General features: G+C 47.3%; 1 protein-coding gene and 1 pseudogene across 1 annotated transcript; both read right to left on the reverse strand.

Moving 5' to 3' along the window:
- Positions 1–358: 358 nt before the first annotated feature.
- On the reverse strand, positions 359–2,096 carry HPDL (4-hydroxyphenylpyruvate dioxygenase like). The gene has a single exon (XM_070403259.1). The coding sequence runs from the start codon at positions 1,862–1,864 to the stop codon at positions 758–760; it is 1,107 nt and encodes a 368-aa protein (XP_070259360.1). The 5' UTR covers positions 1,865–2,096; the 3' UTR covers positions 359–757.
- Positions 2,097–16,095: 13,999 nt separating this feature from the next.
- LOC139002378 (small ribosomal subunit protein uS8-like) lies at positions 16,096–16,480 on the reverse strand (annotated as a pseudogene).
- Positions 16,481–20,625: the final 4,145 nt, after the last annotated feature.

The raw sequence follows: 20,625 nt of genomic DNA on the forward strand, positions 1-20,625 counted from the left end.
TCACAGGGGTTGCCTAAGACCATCGGAAAACACATATATAATTACATATTGTTTTTGTGATTAATTACTATGCTTTAATTATGTTCAATTTGTAACAATGAAAATACATCCTGCATATCAGATATTTACATTACGATTCATAACAGTAGCAAAATTACAGTTATGAAGTAGCAACGAAAATAATTTTATGGTTGGGGGTCACCACAACATGAGGAACTGTATTAAAGGGTCGCGGCATTAGGAAGGTTGAGAACCACTGCTCTAGAGCAAGTGGTTTGACTCAGCCTTGACCTAGCCCCTCCCCCTTCTGTGGCTGCTCCTGAGGGAGAAGGGAAAGAAGCACAGAGAAAGATTTATTCTGTCTTAAATTCCTACCTCAAATAAGAAATCATTTATTTAGGGATCGATTACATATGTAGTGAATCAATACAGAAAAGCAAGGGGTTAATAATCCTAAAATTGGGAGTGGGTGAAGGGAAATGAGGTCAGAGAAGGACATAAAAGTCTTCAAGAGTATTGGTTATGTTCCATTTCCTAAAGGAGTTACACTCCTTTATTCTTTATTTAGATATAGACTGTAAAAAGTGTTTTATCGTTAAAAACAAACTTCTTTGGACCCCAGTGAGAGATTCAACTTCTGGCAGGTACTGATGAAATGGAGGCCACACCTGGCCCCTAGGGACAAAGCCTTGTTCCACCAGGCCCTGGGCTGAACTCCCCAGACCTCCAGGACAGGTGGCTGTCAGCTCTGGCTTCCTCAGTCCCTGGCAGCTTGCTCCTCCACGGACTGCCACAAGGCCCGGATGTTGCCCTGGCCAAAGCCTGTGGCCCCCTGCCTCTGAATCAGCTCCAGGAAGAAGGTGTCCTCTGCAAAGAGCGACTTGGTGAAGACCTGAAGCAAAAACTTGCCTTTCTCGCCGTCTAGCAGAATTCCCTGCAGGGCCAGCTGGTTGGGCTCATGGCCTGCAGCTCGGATCTGACTTTCCTTGCCCGGCTGCTGGTAGTAGGCCTTTGGAGGAGTCAGGAGCCGGCCCCCAGCCAAAGTCACCCCTTCAGTGGCTTCTATGATGTTTGGTGTGTACAGTCCCACGTGCTGCAGGCCTGGCCCTCTGTGCTGGGCCAGGAACTGCTGCACCTGGTCCAGTCCTCTGGTGGCCCCCGGCAGGGACTCAGCCAGCACAAGGGTGGGGACAGCACTGCATGGCCGGGTCTGCAGGGCAGTGAGCCTCAGCCCCCCTTGTCCAGACCCCGCTGTCACCTCGAAGCCCAGCTCCGGATCCTCACCTGGGCTCAGTGGCAGGTGGTGAAAGCCTAGACAGTCGTGGAACCAGCGCACCAGTGTAGGGGAGCTGCCGCGGGTGCAGGCCAGGGTCAGGTGGTCCACGTGGCTGAACCATCCCGGGCCGGTTTTGGCGGACAGAGGTTGGAAACCGGGCAGGAAGGGCCCGCGGTAGCCGGTGCGCTCCAGCAGCGTCAGGCTGAGGTTGCCTGCCGGCGAGCTGACCACGGTGTAGGTGGCAGCACCCAGTGCATCTTGCACACGAACAGGGGGCACCAGCACGCAGCTGCCCTTTGCCGCCAGCGCCCGGGCGGCTGCACCCGCGTCCGCCACATCAAAGCACAGGTTGGTGGCGCTGGGCACGGCGTGACGCGAGTCCAGGCCGTAGAGCGGCTCCTGGGGCCCCGCGCCCTCATTCACCAAAAAGACCGCGTCGCCGCTGCGCAGGGCCAGCTGCCGCCAGCCGCCGGCCTCCCGCGCCGCCCAGGGCTGGAAGCCGAAGAGGCGCTGCAGGTCCCTGGCCAGAGGCTGCCCTGTGGGCACGTGGAAGGCGATATGGCACAGTCGGCGGGCGGGCGCGGCCATGGCGGTCTGGTTGGTGACCCCGGACTGTCCTTCCCTTTGGTCCGCTCACTCGTCCTCACCTGTCGTTCGGGACTCCGACTCTCCGTCGCAAGCTTGTCGTCGGAAGCCGGTGGAGTCCAGTTTTCCCCGCAGAGCGCGCTCCTTGCACGTTTCGGGGAGAAGTCACAGACCGACCCTCCAGGCTGCTTGCGGTTCTTTCCACCGCACCACCCCAACCTGGAGATCCCTTGGGACCACCAGGTCCCCGGGGCGAGTGGCGAAAACCACGTGGAGCCGGTGCTGGGCGGAGCGGGGGCGAGGGGGCGGAGCCCGTGACTCCGAGACTGAAGGCTCCCAGCTCCCGCCCGAGGCTAACGCGGAGGTGCTGCGGGTCGCCGGCCGCTCCCTCCTTCCAGAGCCTCTGGGACGCACTGAGCGTCCCCTCCCCGGCCTCCCGAGATCACAATAGCTGCCTTCACTCGTTGCCCGGCGTTGGCTCTCATCCCGCAACCTCAGAGCAAAAGGAATCTGCCCCAGCTGGGAGAGGAGCCCAAATTCTCCCCCACAAGCAAGGGATATTTTATTTTATTTGCAATTTCATGTTTAGCTTAAAAATTCTGGAGAATTTTGCTATTAACCCTAATATCCTGTTAAGACTTTCAAAATATTTTAGGATATTTAACTTAAAGCGTTTAACTTTAAAATGTTTTAGGTGAGAGGCCTGGCGGGGTAGCTCAGTTTGTTAGAGCATCATCCCGATACACCAAGCTTGCAGGTTCCATACCTGGGTTAGGGCACATACAAGAGTCAACCAATGAGTGCATAAATAAGTGGAACAGCAAATTGATCTCTCTCTCTCTCTCTCTCTCTCAAAGCAATCAATAAAAATTTTAAAAAATGTTTTAGGTTACAGATTTTCATTCCCTGCCCAACATGGTCCAGAGAAATGGATATTATAGGAAGATAGGCCGCCTACATGGCTTCTACACAATCTCCTTTCTCTTGGGCAATCTCTCAGCTCCACCTGTCTCTTTCTTCAGCCCTGTTTTTCTCCCAACATCATTTTACCTCCTTGTCCCAAGCAAGAAACAAACCAGTGGTTCAGGACCTGAAAGAAACAGCTGCACCAGTGTCTTTTCTCCCCCTCTGAGCCCTACAGGACTAGAACTCTAGCTCTCCTTGTTCTTTGTAGCTTCCTGACTTTGTATTGGGCCAGAGGAGCTTTCTGGGGGTGTTTCTGGCCTTGAGCCCCAGAATTGTGTGACGTAACTGGATTGAGGAATTAGGAGTCTTCCAGGACTTCAGCTGGCGCTCCTGGATGGCTTGGGAAGGGTATTCCAAGAAGGGCAAATGGAATGAGCAAAAGGTCAGTGAGGAATGTGAGCCAAATCCTCAAAGGAGCAATGAAGCATAAGGTTCGGGAAGCATTTGGGATGGATGTCTTGGTTCCAGGCATTAAAAAGAGATTCATTGTGATGTGATGACTTACAGTTGAGTTTCATTGCCAAGAGGGAGAAGGATATGATCAGGGGATGGGGCTTAAAAAAGAAAACAAACAAACAACAACAAAAAACAGGTCTGGCTGGGTGTTCAGGTCTGCAGCCAGGAGGGCAGTACCCAGAAGCTGGTCAATGGTGGTGAAAAGCAAAAGGCAGTTGGTCTACTCTGCAGACCAGGGAATTTGAGGACATGGGTTCCAAAAGCCAGGCGGACCTTGGTTTGAAATCTACCTCCAAGATTCACTAGCTGTATGACTTGGGCAAATTGCTTAATTTCTCTGAGCCTTCGTTTTCTCATCTGTAAAAAATGGCAATAATAAATAGTACTTCATAGGGTTGCTGTGATTAAATGAAATAGTACATGCTTCAGCCTGGCAAGGAATTCAGGTTTTAGCCGTTGAAACTGGGCCTGACTATGATGGTTTAGGGGGTGGAGGGACATGTCACAAGGAGAGGGGCTGTAATAGGACCCAGAATAACAGGCACAGTAGGGCTATTCCCTAGGCCTGAGCACTGGGAAGGCACTGGGAGAGCCCCAGCTTTGGTGATAAACTCTGGGGGAAGAGACCCTGAAAATAGGGCTCTTTGAGAGCTGGGCAGAATAGGCTGTCATGACCAGGGTCTCAAGATAGAATAGTGCTTTCATGGTCAGGATCCTAAGTGAGCAGCTCTAATGCCTCCAGGCCTTTGCTCCAGCCAAAGGGGTTTCCACTCAAGGGTTCTAGACAGAGGGAGCAGAAACAGCACCCCTGACCCATCTTGGCTGGGATACAAGAGCACCGTTGTCCTGCTTAGGCACCGTGCTTGATCTTGACCCAGGTCTCAGACTGGCCTCTAAAGAGGTCATCTGGGGGTAGAAGTGGTCACAGATATTAGTCTCTCTGTCTCTCTGGGTCAGACTCAACTTCCTGCCCTGCTGGCATCTGGCAGTGACCAATATAGGACCCCTGTCCCCTTGGGGTCAGGACTTTCCAAAGATGGGTCCTTCGAGCCTGGCCACAATTGCTTTCTTGCTGGGGCTATGGATACGGAGGGTGGGCATGCAGGTTGAGACCAAAACAAACTGTACCACGTCACGGAAGGGCACGCAGGTGGAAGGCACGAGGCAGTGACGGTGCGGGCCCTCCTGCTGTATCTGCTTCTACAGCGACCAGGTCAGCAGAGGTGGTGGCAGGGGCTGTGAAGGGCCAAGGAGCTGAACTAGGGGAACCACATCCTTCCTGCAGGTGTAGGCCCAGGCTAGCTCCTCCGAAATACTGACCCTCACCTCTACTCAATCTCTCCTCTCCCAGAAAGCAAATCGCCCTGGGAACTCACGCCTGTCTGCTTCTGCACCTCCCAGATCCTGCCTTTTTGAAACCCCCTCCCTTTTCCCTTCTCCCAGGCGTCCCGGAAGTTCCCAGGTTCTGGCCCTGTCCCTGCCCTGCCAAACCAGGATTCCATCCCTCTTCCAGTCTGCCCAGCAGTTGACATTTTATAAAGGGTGGCTCAGAAGACTTCACGATGAAGGTGGCTTTTTGTTGTGGTGGTAAAATATGCACAACAATAGTTACCCTGTTAACCATTTTTAAGTGTAGAGATCAGTGGTATTAAGTACATTGTTCTGCAACCAGCATCTTCATCCATCCACTGAACTCATCTTCCCCAACTGAAACTCCCTACTATCCCCTCCCCGAAGCCCCTGGCAACCTCTCTTATCCTTTCTGCCTCTAGGTACCTCATGTAAATGTCAAAGTAAGAAATATTCAAACCTATAGAGAATTTTTGTGAGTTTATTTGAGCCAAACTATTGGCAATTGCTGGGAAGCAGAATCTCAATGGATTGGGATAATGCTCCAGAGAATGGAAGTTTTTTTTTTTTAACCTATTTTTATAAATTACAATCAAAGGAGGAGTTGTAGGTGTGTTACATGAAATCCATTGGTGATAGATTAGAGAGGCGGGAGAAAGCAAAGGTGGGGGAACTTCTGGGATTGGATAAAAAGTAATATGATAGACACATACTTCTTTTACTTAGGTGGGTACTGGATAGTTAACAGTCAACAATTAACATGATGACAATAACAATGAAGGAATTTGTGGTATCTGTCCTGGCACCCAGGACATTTGGTTGTGCCCGGAGGGGTCTGGAAAAAGGGAAGTTACAAGTAACCTTGACATTTCTAGGATATGTTATCATAGATGCAAAAAGACTAAGATAAAGATAAAGGTTAAGGTAAAGATTGACCTTGTCAGGGAAGATACCAGCCTAGGAGGTGACTACCCACCATAACTGTTTTCAGTTAAAGTTTAATTTCAGACCATCCTTTGTGGTTACTTTAGGTCTTACGTAGGCCTTCCCTGAGCTTGTCAGGTTAGCATGTGGCCCCTTTCGTCCACACAGGCTTCTTTCACTTAGAGTAATTCCTTCAAGTTTCATCCATTTGTAGCAGATGTCAGATTTCAAGAAGGTGACTTTTGAGTTAATTCCCGAAGGAAGTGAGGAAGCTAGAGAAATGCGAAAAGGCCCTGAGGTAGGGATGGAGCTGGTGTTAGATAAAAAGGCCAGTGCATCTGGAAGAAGATGGGGGCGGAGGGGGGGGGGGGGGATAATAGTGATAAGGCAAATTTTAAATGAAAGTTAACAAAATAAAATTTATTTGCTTTGAAGATCTAATTGTCTTTTTGTGTGTGTGTGTTTTTTTTAAATGTGCCCTTGACCAGAATTGAACCCAGGACCCTTTGATTCTAAGGCTGATGCTGTATCCACTGAGCCAAACCAGCCAGGGTGAGCTAATTGTCTTTATTAAACGATTCATGAATTGATTGGGCAGCATCTCCTCTAGCAACTAAAAGGACCACTCTGAGGGGTTGTACAAAATGGAGGGTTTTTATAAGAAGAGGAGTAGGGCAAGGGGGCTATTAACAAAAGAAAAGATGATTTGGGGGTCAATATCTTTTCTTTAGGGGAAGGAAAAGGGGAAGGGTTTTATCTTGCAAATTTCCTCTTGTGTGTGTGTGTGTGTGTGTGTGTGTGTGGAGGGCAGGGGTGGGGTGGGGGGGGTTGGAGAAGGCCTCTATGACAAATTGCCTTTCTGGTGCTTGACCAGAAAATTCCAGACCAACTAGTTGATTAAGATTATGTTACTGGGAGAAGTTGGAACTGTAATTAGATCAGGTATTAAATCTAGGTTTGGTATCATAAGCTTTTTAGCAGAAGTGATGCTACCCCGGTCCTGTGATTTTTATCTTTAACAACTCTGAGTGAGCTAGGAAGTCATTGGAGGGTCTTGAGCTAATTCTACTGAACGTTTCTGGCTGCTGTGTTGATAACAGAAGGACGGGAAGCAAGGGCAGAATAGGGAAGCCATTGAGGAGGCTGTTGCTTCTAACATTGGCTGGAAGATTCCCTGGGGAAGGGAATTTATTTTATATATATATATATATATATATATATATATATATATATATATATTATATATATTATATATATATATATAATATATATAATATATATATATATATTTTAAGTTGATTTAAGGGGGAAAGGGAGGGAGAGAGAGAGAAACATCGATTGGCTGCCTCCCACATGCACCCAAACTAACTGACAATTTCACTGGTACATGGGGCAATACTCAACAACTGAGCCACACCTGCCAGGGCTGAGGGGCACTTTTACGTGTTGGAGGATGGGAGTGGAGTAAAGTATTCCAGATGGAGGGCACAGCTTATCAAAGCTCATAGATAAGAGGTGCCTTTTCATTTCCAAAGCCCTAGGGCAGGGCCCTCTACTGGCCCTTCCTAGCTGTAGAAGGAGAATTGGAACCATTTCTTATTATTTGTAGTACCCCCCTCTCCCCCCGCATCCCCTCATCTGTGGTTTCATTTTTCACTGTTTCATCTGCTGTCCACTGAGGTTTGAAAATATTAAATAGAAGATTCTAGAAATAAACAACTCATATGTTTTAAATTGCATGCCGTTCTCAGAAGCATGATGAAATCTTGCACTTTTCCACTCTGCCCCACCCAGCACAGGAATCATCCCTTTGTGGAGCGTGTCCAGGCTGTGTGCATATAAGTTAGTCATTTCGCTGCCTTCTCCGTTTTCAGATCCACTGTCCGATAACTCCCCCTTAAAAGGATGGCAGGTCACTAATGATTTCCACGTTGTCCAATGGGCAGTTCTCTGCCTCTCAGAAATGTTTTATACTGTCAACCCTCTCTCCTTACTGAAACACTTTTTCCTTGGGTTTCCTAACACCGCATTTCCTCCGACGAGGTTAGCTCTCTTTCCCCACTTTTAAGTGTTGGTGCTGCTTTGGGGTTTGGTTGCTGTTTACATGCAGATGATCCCCATGTTTATGTCCCCCTCCTAATCTTTTTTTCTTCCCCTTCCTAATCTTTATTCAACTGTTAACTTGCCATCCTGACTTGCATGCCCCATAGGAACCTCAAGTTCAACATGCACATTATCCTCCTTCTAGTGCTCCCATCTCAACAGTTGTCCCACTGTTCTTCAGTGGTCCTAGCTAGCAACCTGCAAGTCATTTTTCTTTTCTTTCTCATCGAACTTATGGGGGTAACACTGGTTAACAAAATTATACAGGTTTCAGGGGCGCAATTCCACAACACATCTGTGCAATGTGTTGTGTGTTCACCACCCAAGTCAAGTCTCTTCCCATCACCATTTATCCCCCATACTCTCCTTGCAAGTAATTTTTGAACCTCCCTGTCCCTCAACCCTTACCTCCAGTCAATCACCATGCCTCTGCCCATTTCCGTATCTCCCAAACTGTCACATCTTGCTTCATTCCTCCTTTCCCCCCTCTCCCCCCTCAAGTCCAGGTCCTTACTGTCTCTTCACCACCTAGGCACTGCAAAGACCTTCTAATTGCCTTCCTGGCTTCAGGCTTTCCTCCCTGCAAACCAGTCTCCACCTTGAGGCTAGAGTTAGCTTTGAGAAATGCAAATCTGATTATGTTTCTGTCAGGCTTAGAACCCTTCACTAAGTTCTGATTGCATTTGGGATAAAGAAAAAAAAAAAAAAATTCCTGGGGCTGCTTAGACCCTGCCAACATTTCCAGTTTTTTGGGTTTCTTTGGTTACACTCTCCAACTCCCCTATGCTATAATTAGTGTCTTGAGAGTTTTATGCTCCCTCCCACTCAGAGCTTTTGTCTTTGCTGTCCCCTCCTGTCTTGACCTGGCTAACATCTTCTTCATCAGTAGGTCTCAGCAACTTTAACTTGCTTCAGGATGCCTTCCAAGATCCCCCCGTCCCCACCCCAAGACTTATTATCGGTGCCTAACACAAGGGTTGGCACAAGCTGAGAGCTCAATACAGTAAACTTAATGAACCAACTCAGGCCTCCAGGGCCAGGTGGGTTATTACCAGACGGTGCAGTTTTTCACGTTACCTCTAGGTGTCAACCTTGGCCTCAGCTTAACCAGGCTTCGTCTGAGAAGGGCCCTAGTAGGAGGGGCCCAACCAACAAGCTCTGGGAAGCTTTCCGGAAACACAGCTTCTCCTCCGCCTGCTCTGGCTCAGCTGCCTTGATAGGGTGACCAATCACCCCAGTTTTCCCCAAACTGAACTTTCATGCTCCCAGGATGTGGAACTCTCAATCCTAAAACTGGGACAAGCCCAGGCTAATTGGGGTGGATGGTTACTCAACCATGGACAGAATGGCCAACCCCCCCATGTCTGCACCAGGTAAAGTCTGGGCCCAGCAGGAGCGCTTAGTTCCAAGCTAGACAAGCCCTTCATAGCAACACCACTGGTGGGCTGGCCTGAAGACGGTAAGAATTTAGGAAGAGAAAGTATATATTCTTTAAAAGACTATAAAAGGACCTACCTCTGTGTGACAATAGCTACCATTTATTGAGTGCTACTGGGTACAACACACCTATTTACATTGTTTCTCGTCCTCACAGAAACCCTAACAGTACAGATTATTCCCTTTCCAGAGATAAGAAAAATGACCAGCCCAAATCACACAGGCTCTTAAATAACATGGTAACATGGTGAAAGTCAAACCCATGTCTGCCCAACTACAGAGCCTCTTTTATTTTCACTGAATCTGCAGCCTGGCCATTTCCCTCCTGCTCCAGTCTTCACTTGGGAGTCCCAGGGCTGTGAGTAAGAGGCAAGGAGCAGGTGTGGGTAGAAGAGACTGAGGAAGAAGGCCTGTGACCAGGGCCTGGGGGCGGGGTCCAATACCATTACCAGCTTGCCTGTCCACACTTGAGTGGGCTCTGCCACCTTGAACTGGGACAGAGCCTGGGGACCTCCAGGAGGCCCCTTCATAGGCTTTTGTCGTGACACCAGGCTGTGCCCGCATGGCGGAGCCAGGGCTGTGTTTCCCAGAGTCCAGGATGACCCCAGCCAGCTCTTATCTGATTGCAAATGGACATCTGGACGTGGGAGAGGCCCAGGGGAAGAGCCATCAGGAGCTAGCCATAAACCAGAGGGGCACGTGAGGAGTGGGGGGATGGGTGGAGGCTGTGACCAGGGTCACCCTAAGCACAATGCCTTGCCTAAAGTTGGGTCTCAGTGAATGGTTGCCATGAATGATGCAGCCAGCTGCCTCTCTTTCACGGAGATATTTAAGACTGAGTTTTGTTTTTGCCCAGGTGGTTGTTTAGGAGCTGAGCTGCTTTTGAATATTAATCAAGAGTTGGTTGTATAGACGTGTGAGCAGAGGACTGACTTTGGTTAGGCAGAGGCCTGATGGGCCGGTCAGAGCCCTGGTGGGCACTCATTGGTCTGACAACCAGATGTTTGTTTCACAGGAGGAGGTATAATGACCCAGTCTCTGGGATCCTTTACATTAAAAAACAAAATGCAGACATTCCTCAAAAATGTCAAGTTCTCTGGTAGCAAGGTGCTCTGGTGCTGGGGTCCAATCCCAGCGGGTCCAGGGGTCCCCAAAGGTGTGGACGGAGTCGGCGAAGAAGGAATGACACGAAGACAGCCTTCAGTTGGTCAGCAGCCTAGTCAGGACCTATAGCCAGGATTTCCAGGCAAAGTTCTGGTCGGAGCTCTGGTTAGGAACTGATGAGGTTCTGATGTTTATTGTCTTGTTACATCCATATTTATACCAGCCGATTTTAATCCTGTCAATTTCTATTACAAAGGTTAGGGCGTTTCTTATCTCCATTCCAGGGAGTAAAGATTATGTAGCTTAACTACCCGCCTGGCACTTAATTAAGGGGTTGTATCCCCTCCCTAACCTCAGGGAAAGATCCCCACCTGGGGAAACAACCTTTCTCGGAGAGGTGACCTTGGTTAAAACACATGGCGCTAAAGGGAGCAAACATATTAAGAACAGTATGTTATATATGCCAGGTCCATTGAAACATATGCTGTGCAGATGTTTCTTTCCTGCAGCGATTGTGTCAAGCAGCAAGGATGGACCGGCTCCCGGCACTCTGGGCCATGCAGTTTCACTTTATTTCCTTGGTGATATCCAAAGACTTTAAGGTACAAGGTCTGTCCTGGGCCATCTTGGCCTCAGACCTGCCCAGCCGCAGAACCTGGTGAGGCCTGGTGCCCTGTGGCCAGGTTCTGCCCTCTGGCCCTACTCTGCCAGCTAAGTAATCAGGGGGATAGAACTTGAGTGAGTCCTCACTGATCTGGACCATGTTTCTGCTCCACCCTAGCTGGCCTTCCACCTGAGAACTGGGCTTTTACTTTCTAGGGCAAGTTGAGGGCCTTGGCATAACGTCAGGAAGGAGAGGAGAGAAACCATTGATTATGATGTCTTATATACAGGACTCTTCTGTCCTCCATTCTGAAAATACCTGGTGTGTTCCAATTGTGACTAAAGGGAGGAGGAACTTGTGAAGCAGTCACCAACAATATACTGTCACAACTGATGGGGACCTCTTGCCAGGAGCTCAGGGAAGACAGTGAGCTGATGCAGTGAAAAGCACATGACTTTAGAGTCAGACAGAATTGAGTTCTGCTACTCTCTTGCTGTGTGACCTGGGGAAAATTACTCAGCCTCTCTGAATCTTGATTTCCTCAACTGATAAATAAGGGTAATACTAATAATGTCCATGTCACAGGTTTGAGGTCTAAATTTGCTGATCAATGTACACAAAGCCCTAAACAAGTATATAAAAATGATATTTATTGAGTGTTTATTATGGGGCAGACCATGTTTAAATGCCTTATAAGCACAGTATGAACTCACATCACCCTATGAGTTGTGCACTTTCATTGTCTGTGATTTAGATGCAAAACTGAGACATGAGGAATTTGAGTAACTCGAGTGACTCGCTCAGTCCCAGGCCTGGTAACTCGCTGAGCCCGGATTTGGACCCAGGCAGTCAGGCTCCAGCTCACACTGACTTACTACCAAGCCCTGATGCCATCTGGAGTAAGGCTGAATAACGAATAGCTATTATGATCATAGTAATTTAGTATTAAGTGCTTTTTATATCCATGGTGCTAAGTGTTAATTATTAGCATGTTTGGATGCAACGTTTATCCTTTTTGTTCCTATTTTTTTGCACAGCCATGGCAACAAAGGGCCTTGTACTCACTACAGCAGTGTCCTGCCTTTGTCTGATCCAGCCCGGTGCGTCACTCTCTGTAAACAACAAAAGATGTGTCCACCCAGCTGCCTGTCCCTGCCCCCACGAGAGCACCAAGGGAAGCTGAGGCCTCTCCGCCTGGAACCGAGCTAGAAGAGCAGCCGACAGGTACAGATCTGCAGTCGGGGAGCAGGGCTCACAAAAGAGAGGTCATACTTAATAAACCTGATTAATTTCTTTGAGTGGCAACAAAGCCAGCAGACAGGGGTGAAAGGAGGGACAGTAATTCATTCTGATTCCAAAGCACAGGAGTGTAGCTAAAACCAACAGAGATTTTATAGAGATGCTGCCGGCGTCTGGCGGGGTATTGCTCATGGTGACCTAGTGAAGGGGAAACCAGAGCAGGGACGAACCCCAAGCTTCCTAATCAAGTCCCAAATCTGACCAGGACACTGGCCTATTAATTCCCTACCAATGGCTTCCCACCACCTAATATGATAACAATGTGGATGATAATAAAACAATAATAGCTTCGTCTATTTGATACTTAGTGTGTATAGGGTACTTTACAGAGAGGAAACGGAGGCAGAGAATTTAAGCAACCTGCCCACTCACACAGTTATTAATGTACAACTGGGACTCCAACCCAGTCTGCTCTGAGGCCCTGCGCCGACCCCAGCTGTAGTTCCAGTTCATGGGTAACTGTTTAATGGTGAGCTCATCCATGCTTCAGTTCCTGCCTCCTGGAGGAGGACTGCTGGAGAAGGCGTTGTGGAGGACCCCTAACCTCTGTTCCCCGAGGGGACTCGTCAGAGCCCATTGCATCAAGTCCATGCTCCTTGCCAGTGATTGGTTTAGGAACGGAGATATGCTCTGGTCTTGCCCAGTGCCACTAAGGGGGGCATTTGCTTGTGGTGGTGTGTGTGTTGGGGGGGAGTTCTGGGAAAGGTTTTCTCACTCCTGTGGGAGAGCCGTGGGAGACAGTGCCTCTTCTTCCTGGGAATGTTGTCCTGCAACTGTTGCCACTTTTGTGCTGACAGCGGAGGATGGAGCCAACAGCAGTCTCTGCTACAGAGGGCGAAGTTAAAGATACAGGAGATGGGGTGGGAGTGAGAGAAAAGGATAATGGAAAGAGATTCTCTATGAAAATTCCCTCTGTCCTCTGTGAGGCTAAATGAGTTTGGGGGCTTTTGTTGACAGAGGCAAAGACAAAGTAGTTGAATAGGTGACGACCTTTAAATTTGGCCTTTTTAACCCAAAGGGCAAACATTTGGCCCGGCTGGTGTGGCTCAGTGGTTGAGCATTAACCTATGAACCAGGAGGTCATGGTTTGATTTCCGGACAGGGCACATGCCTGGGTTGCAGGCTTGATCCCCAGTAGAGGCCATGTAGAAGGCAGATGACCAATGATTCTTTCTCATCATTGATGTTTCTCTCTCTATGAAATAAAAAAAAAATATATGTATATATTTTTAAAAAGAAAAACATTTTGTAAAAGCATGAAATGACACGTAAATCAACCTTATTGGCTTAAAAACTGGGTTAAAAAATCTACATATAAGATTTAAAAAACAAAAACAAAACTTCTCTTGACCAAAATTTCACCATAATTTGATGATCCTTAAGAGTTTTTGCCTTGCCTGCTTTACTTTTAAGGCAACGAATCCTTGGCAATGTGTAAAGAGCAAACATAATTAATCTTTCCTCCCACTGAAACCACTGGGCTGAACACAGTCTTACAAGGGCTGGTAGGATGCAACATCCATTGTTCCCTGTTGCCGCCGCAGCACAGAAGCAATGCCTGGCACATGCAAGTGTTCAAAAAGTACTTGTTGAGTAAACAAACGAGTGAATAAATCTTTTTACTCATTATAATAATTCAAATGTTAAAAGTTGTTCGAGTTGCCTAAGTAGAAATGAATACATAGCTAACACTATCTGCCAAAAAAAACCCCACAACAGAAATGTCTAAATTATGTAGTATCAATCTGACAAATGATGTGAACTACTGTGTTATTGTTTGTTTGCTTATGTTTACATTTTCTTCACAAAAATATAATTTTTGTTTTACAACTGTGGGACCAGTTAGGGGTGTGGCAGGTTCTGTGGGTTCACTCAACATCTGTTGGAGTCTCATTATGGTGCGTCTTCCTGGAATGCAGACACTACAAAGTTTAAAACAACATTTTCCAGACTCCTTTGCTGCTAGGGTTCCGAAAGAGACTTAGGTTCCTGCAATCAAATGCATTCACCTGAGGCCTGAAAATGAACTGAGTTAAGAGAGGGAGAGCTTGAGGCATCTGTCTCGCTGGTCTTAATGATGGTTTAAGAGGGAAGCAGTTTGGTCTGGACCTGGAAGTAGAGGTAAGGCCTCCCTAATTTGGCAGGTAGCTTCCTGATGTGGAAGAGGTGGCCTGATTTCAGAGCCAGTGGCTCCTCGTAGTTACACACTGAATCAGCAGGTTGACAGACTCCCGTTCTTGGCAGGAGCCGTAGCCTCCTTCTCAGCCCGGTTCTGCAGTATGGACTGGAGAGTTTTTCCTGGGAGATCAGCCTTGAGTCCCATCTAACAATATTGTGAGCCATTTAATGCCTTGCAATAAATCCCTTTCTGTCCAAAGGATTAGTTTTTTTCTCTGCCACTGACCCTAACCAAAGCAAGGGGCTGAAAATTACTATACAACTGACAAAATGATTTATGGCTATGTAGATCATTAGAATACAGAGTACTTTAATATTTATGAAATATCACATACTCTATTGTCTGGGAGATCCAGTTTCAAACAAAAATATGTGCTCCTGCAACAATCTGTACATTGATTAAAAAAAAAAATAATCCTACCAAATTTGAATTCTATTGAAGTATTCTTCTGTTGTTTGCTAATGCTATTAGGACTGTGGTTTGCACGCAACAGAATTCTACTAGATTTAATCAAAAGGAAAACGAATTTATATAAGAATACAGACCCTCTCAGAGAACCCAAGGGCAAGGATGCATCTGGGCCTCAGGAATGGCCTGGAGCCAAGGACTATAGAGCCACCGAGAACCCAGGAAGCCCTCTCACCACGTCTCGTCCTTGTTTCTCTCTGAATATATGCTTCATTCTTTCTCACTACTAATTTTCTCTGTATCCCAATTGGCAAAGTGAGGGGAAAAAAAAAGAAAGGGTATCATTTCCACATATATATCCTCAGTTTAAAAGGACAGACAGACAGACTGAATCAGGAATTTCCTAGACTCAGTTCCAGAGTCTTAAGGGAAGATATGAGTAGCCCATCTCAGTCAAAGTTGTACAGCTCAAAGGATGCCGTTCCCTTGTTTTTTAAGCAAAGGGCATCCCTGAGTACAACATTCTGTAGAGCAGAATGTGAATGATGCTTATTGGAGTCGTACCACCATCCTGAACCAATCAGCTGGAGCCTGGGTTAGTGCCCTGACGTGGGAGCCTGGCAGTGGGTGCTCTGCTCCTGGAACCACTGTGGGTACTGGGCGGTGACCCATAGGAAGGGGAAGTCACCATATCTGAAGGGATATTTGGAAGCTCAGGAGACAATCTCATTGATGTCCATTACAAAAATTATATACTGATTTCATTTCATTTTATTATTTACATTTTTAAAATTGATTTTAGAGAGAGAAAGGAAGGGAGAGAGAGAGAGAGAGAGAGAGAGAGAGAGACAGACAAGAATTATATACTGATTTTAAATATAGTCAGCAAACTATAGCCCACAGGCCCAATCCAGTTTGCCCCGGTTTTTGTAAATACAGTTTTATTGGAACACAACCACACCCATTTGCTTGTGTTGTCTGTGACTGCTTTGTTCTATACTGGCAGTATCGAGCATAGAATTCATAAAGCCTACAATATTTGCTATCTGGCCCTTTACAAAAAAAGTCTGAGGACCCCATATTAGACCCCTGCTACTCAAAATGAGGTTCACAAGCTAGCAGGCAGCATCACCTGGGAGCTTGTCAGGCCTCCACTCACAGGCCTTGGCAGGGCCATTTGGATATTTATAACATTATTTGTGGGCCATACAAAACTATCAACTTTAAAATTAGCCTTCCATATTTGGTCAAACATTTAACTAACTCACCCTTAATGCCTTGGCAGGGCCAGACCGAGTGATTTCTCGGGCCATACAAGGGCTGGACATTCCCCACCCCTGGTACAACTACTGAATCAGACCTGTATTTTTTGTTCCCTGGCAGCATTTTATTTGCATGTAGGTATTACTTCTCTAGAAAAAGAATCGTAAGATTTTCTCTTCCTCTGTGTTTTTGTCTTGCTTCTTCGTGGTCCATGATGCTAGCTGAAGCCGTCAGTACAATGAAACCAAACCGATGAGAGAAGAGCAGGTTATTCTGCCACTTTTGTAGATCTTCAAGTTGCACATCAGATCTGGGGCTGATCACTGCACACCATGAGGTGCACAACAATTTTCCCAGCTCTGTGATCCGTGACTTCAAATTCTCCAATGTATCTGTGCTTCATTGCCACAGCCAGAAATTGGACAATGACTTTGGAGCAGGGCCTAATAAGAATCTAGTGTCCACCTCTCTCACTGGCATTGTTGATGCTCTTCAGAGCATCAGCCAGGACGTTCGTGCGCACCATATGGCGGCACGGAAAGATGGCGATGGAAGGCACACTAAGGTTTGAGAAGCACTATATTCAATTCCTCAATAGGGACAATCAATATTATTGCTACTTTTATTTCACACAAGCCTTTTTTGGGGTGCAATTTCTCAGGCACATTAGAGTAGTGTTTGCCCTGGGTTTGAAGTAGAGATTTTAGAGATTTTTTTTTTTTTTTTTTTTTTTTTACTGTGTCAGGACAGAGTATCATTACCACCAGCCAGAATCGGCCCAGACAACGGAATACGGGCTAATTTCTTAGGTGCCTATCATTCAATTGTCACACATACTTATTGAGGGAATAGTCTGTGCCAAGCATTGGACTACAAATGGTGAACACATTGGCACAGCCTCAGCTCTCATAGTTTGTGGACCTTTCACACACCATCTCATTTGATTCTTCCTATGACCTATGAGGCGGGCACTTTAATCCACATCAGGAAACTGAGGCTCAAAATCATACGCCAGTGAGTGGCAGAGCTGAAAAATCAAACCTCTCTCTATCACACCACCGTTTATGCTTTTTTCTATGCAGCACGGCCGGACATGATTCTAGGAGATTATCATCTAAATTAGGTTTACAGCCAGAGAGCCAGTGTTTTATAGATAAGAAACCAAGAATTCTTATCTCCTGCTTCCCAGTTACAGCCAAGATGCTGCTGCAGGACTGGGGCAGGCTGGAAACTAGAGGATCCCAGCTCCTCTCCTAAGACCTTCTCTTCAGAAGTGACAGACCTGCCACCTTCATGTGTGAGAGAGACAGATGATGACTCTGGTTCAATTATTCCTTCCAGACACTGTGGTGAAGGATTCACCTGAGGCCCTAGGGTAAGATGTGAACACTACGGTGTCGGGTGAATTTCCCGCCAAAATATAAGATGGCGCGGGCAATTATTTAGGTTTCCCGCGCAAAATCAGAGTTAGTTTAAGATACCTATTACCCCAATGGGTATGAAACGGTTCGCATACGCAGGTAGGTATCTTTGTGAACGGCAAACAAACAAATATTTGGTAATACGCAGTTACAATCGGCCCGAGTTTACACGTTTCCCCGCACTCCACCGCAAATCTATATGAACCAAGTTAAGACGGCTCCCGCGGAGTACGCGCAATTCACGCGAGCCGACTTAACTCGTTTCCCGCAATCCAAGTGTGAAAAGCACTGCCCTGGGGAGAGAAGGGGTCAGGGCTGACGCTCCTTCCTCCACGGGACTCTCAGGATGAACCCCATCCCCTGGGTCACCCTGCCATTCTGGCCTTCTCCCCCACCTGTTCTGTGCATCCCCTCAGCTGACCAGCCCTCCTTCCTTGCCTTGATCCTCAATCATTCCATCGGACCCTCTTAAACTTCTATTCTGCAACCTACTAATAGACCTCTTCTTTATATTTAAATCCTCAACTGGAGGAGAGAGAGGAGGTGGGGAGGCGGAGGTATGAGAAATGGGAGGTCCAGGACACAAATTGCTTGATGGAGAGACATATTGGGCTGGACTCCAGTAGAGAGGGTCGAGGATGAGGTTGAGGAAGTGGCTGGTTAGGGGAAGGAGGAAGGAAGTGCAGGGATGAAAGGCCAGAAGAAGAAGATGGAAGGAATGAGCCAAAAAACACACAAACATCAACACTATCATCCCCATTCCCATTTCAATAACAGCAACCTTAGGAGATAGGTTCTGTTATTATCTCCAATTTATATTTGAGGTAATTGAGAAATAGAGGGGTTGGGCTCATTGTTGCCGGTCACCTGGCTGTAAGTGGTGGAACCAAGATCGAAACTGAGGCAGGCTGGCTTCAAAGTCTGTGAAGTCTCATAAGGGCATCTCACTGAAAACAACAAGACATGTTTCTCTTTAGATACCTCTGGTCCTGGCTGGCCTGCTTTTGTTCATTCAAGCAACACATTTTCTTAGTAAGCAGATATTAATAAACAATTATCTCAGTTCATCTACACAACCTAAATCAAAGCAGCCAACATAAACAGGTTTTTTTTTTTTTTTCATTTAAAATTATTTTTATTATTTACCTTCATGATAATGCTATCACTAATTTTATCATCATAATTAACTAGTTATTAATGTTTTTTTTTATTTTAATAATTTTTATTTCTTAAAGTATTACAAGGAGTATTACATGTCTCCTTTTTTCCCCCCCTTGACATTCCCCCGGCCCCTACCCCCCCGCCCCCCCCCGCCCCGTGTCTTGTGTCCACTGGTTAATCTTATATGCATGCATATAAGTCCTTCAGTTGGTCTCTTAATCCCCCCCCGCAACCCTCCCCAGGCTTCCCACTGTAGTTTAACATTCTGTTCAATGTTGCTCTGCTTCTGTATCTACCCCTGTTCATCAGTCCATACTGGTCCCCTTTATTTGTCCCAACCTCACTGGAGTAGTCTCAACCTCACCAGGGCCGTCTGAGCCTCACCAGGGCCGTTTCAACCTCACCGGGGTCGTCCCTACCACACCGGGGCCCTTTCAACCTGACCGGGGTTGTCCCTACCACACCGGGGCCGTTTCAACCTGACCGGGGTTGTCCCTACCACACCGGGGCCGTTTCGACCTGACCGGGGTTGTCCATACCACACCGGGGTCGTCCCTACCTCACGGGGGCCGTTTCAACCTCACCGGGGTCGTCCCTACCTCACGGGGGCCGTTTCAACCTCACCGGGGTTGTCCCTACCACACCGGGGCTGTTTCAACCTGACCGGGGTTGTCCCTACCACATGGGGGCCGTTTCGACCTGACTGGGGTCGTCCCTACCTCACGGGGGCCGTTTCAACCTCACCGGGGTTGTCCCTACCACACCGGGGCCGTTTCGACCTGACCAGGGTCGTCCCTACCTCACGGGGGCCGTTTCAACCTCACCGGGGTTGTCCCTACCACACCGGGGCTGTTTCAACCTGACCGGGGTTGTCCCTACCACACCGGGGCCGTTTCGACCTGACCAGGGTCGTCCCTACCTCACGGGGGCCGTTTCAACCTCACCGGGGTCGTCCCTACCACACCGGGGCCGCATAAACAGGTTTTTATTTTAAAAGAAAAACTGTCAGAATTAATATCTAAATCTAATAAATTTCTGGATTTCTTTCCAGCTCATTTCTGATTGGAGCCAAGGAAGAATTTAGTCTGGTTTTGTTACAGCCTCTGTGTGTTGGTTTTAGCACTTGTAAATAGTTCCAAACCTAAAGGTAATACAGGCACTCCTCACTTTAGTGCACTTGGCTTTATTGCACTTCCCAGATGTTTCTTTTTTTATAAATAGAAGGTAAGACCCTCTCCCAGCAAAAAAGATTCCAACGGCCTTTATTGTGAGACTCGTTTTATTGTGAGACTCGCTTTATCGAGGTCAATGGTCGCCTACACTACAATATCTCCAAGGTATGCCTGTACAAGGTTTCTTGGGAAGGTGGTGCGGATTAATCAATTAAAATGTAAGAAGGACTTGCAATAATTCAGCTCATTCAGCGACATTCAATGAGCAGGTCTGGTGTGTTGCAAGTAAGAAGGACAAAGAGCCCTGACCGGTTTGGCTTGGTGGATAGAGCATCGGCCTGTGGACTGAAAGGCCCCAGGTTCGATTCTGGTCAAGGGCATGTACCTTGGTTGTGGGCACATCCCCAGGGGGAGTGTGCAGGAGGCAGCTGATCGATGTTTCTCTCTCATCGATGTTTCTGGCTCTCTATCTTTCTCCCTTCGTCTCTGTAAAAAATCAGTAAAATATATTAAAAAAAAAAAAAAAAAGGACAAAGAACAGGGCATCGACCCTGAACTCTTCAAAATGGGCTGGTCAGGCCCACAATTAGAAAGGCTCCAGGAGAGAGTGACAAAAAAAAAGGGGAAGCTGGAGCAAAGGGAGTGGCGAGGGGGGAGCATGGACTGTGCCTGGGGCCTGAGAGAAGGCTTTGCAAAGCTGCACAAGGAGGGCCTCTGTCTTAGTTTGGGTCCCCTACGTGGACTCGGAGGCAAGTGGGAGTAGTTCATTAGAGGGTGATCCCAAGAAGTTTGGTGAGGGAGTAGGAGAGTGAGACAGAAAAAGGAAGAAAGCCAGTAAAGGTACATTAATGAGAGGGTTGTAGCTATGGGCAACTGGGGCTCCATCCTGCGGGATACCCTCTGAGGAAATGCGTAGA

Source organism: Myotis yumanensis, unplaced genomic scaffold (assembly GCF_028538775.1).
Source record: "Myotis yumanensis isolate MYYU_CA2020_CCGP unplaced genomic scaffold, mMyoYum1.0.hap1 SCAF_2, whole genome shotgun sequence".
Lineage (NCBI taxonomy): Eukaryota > Metazoa > Chordata > Mammalia > Chiroptera > Vespertilionidae > Myotis > Myotis yumanensis.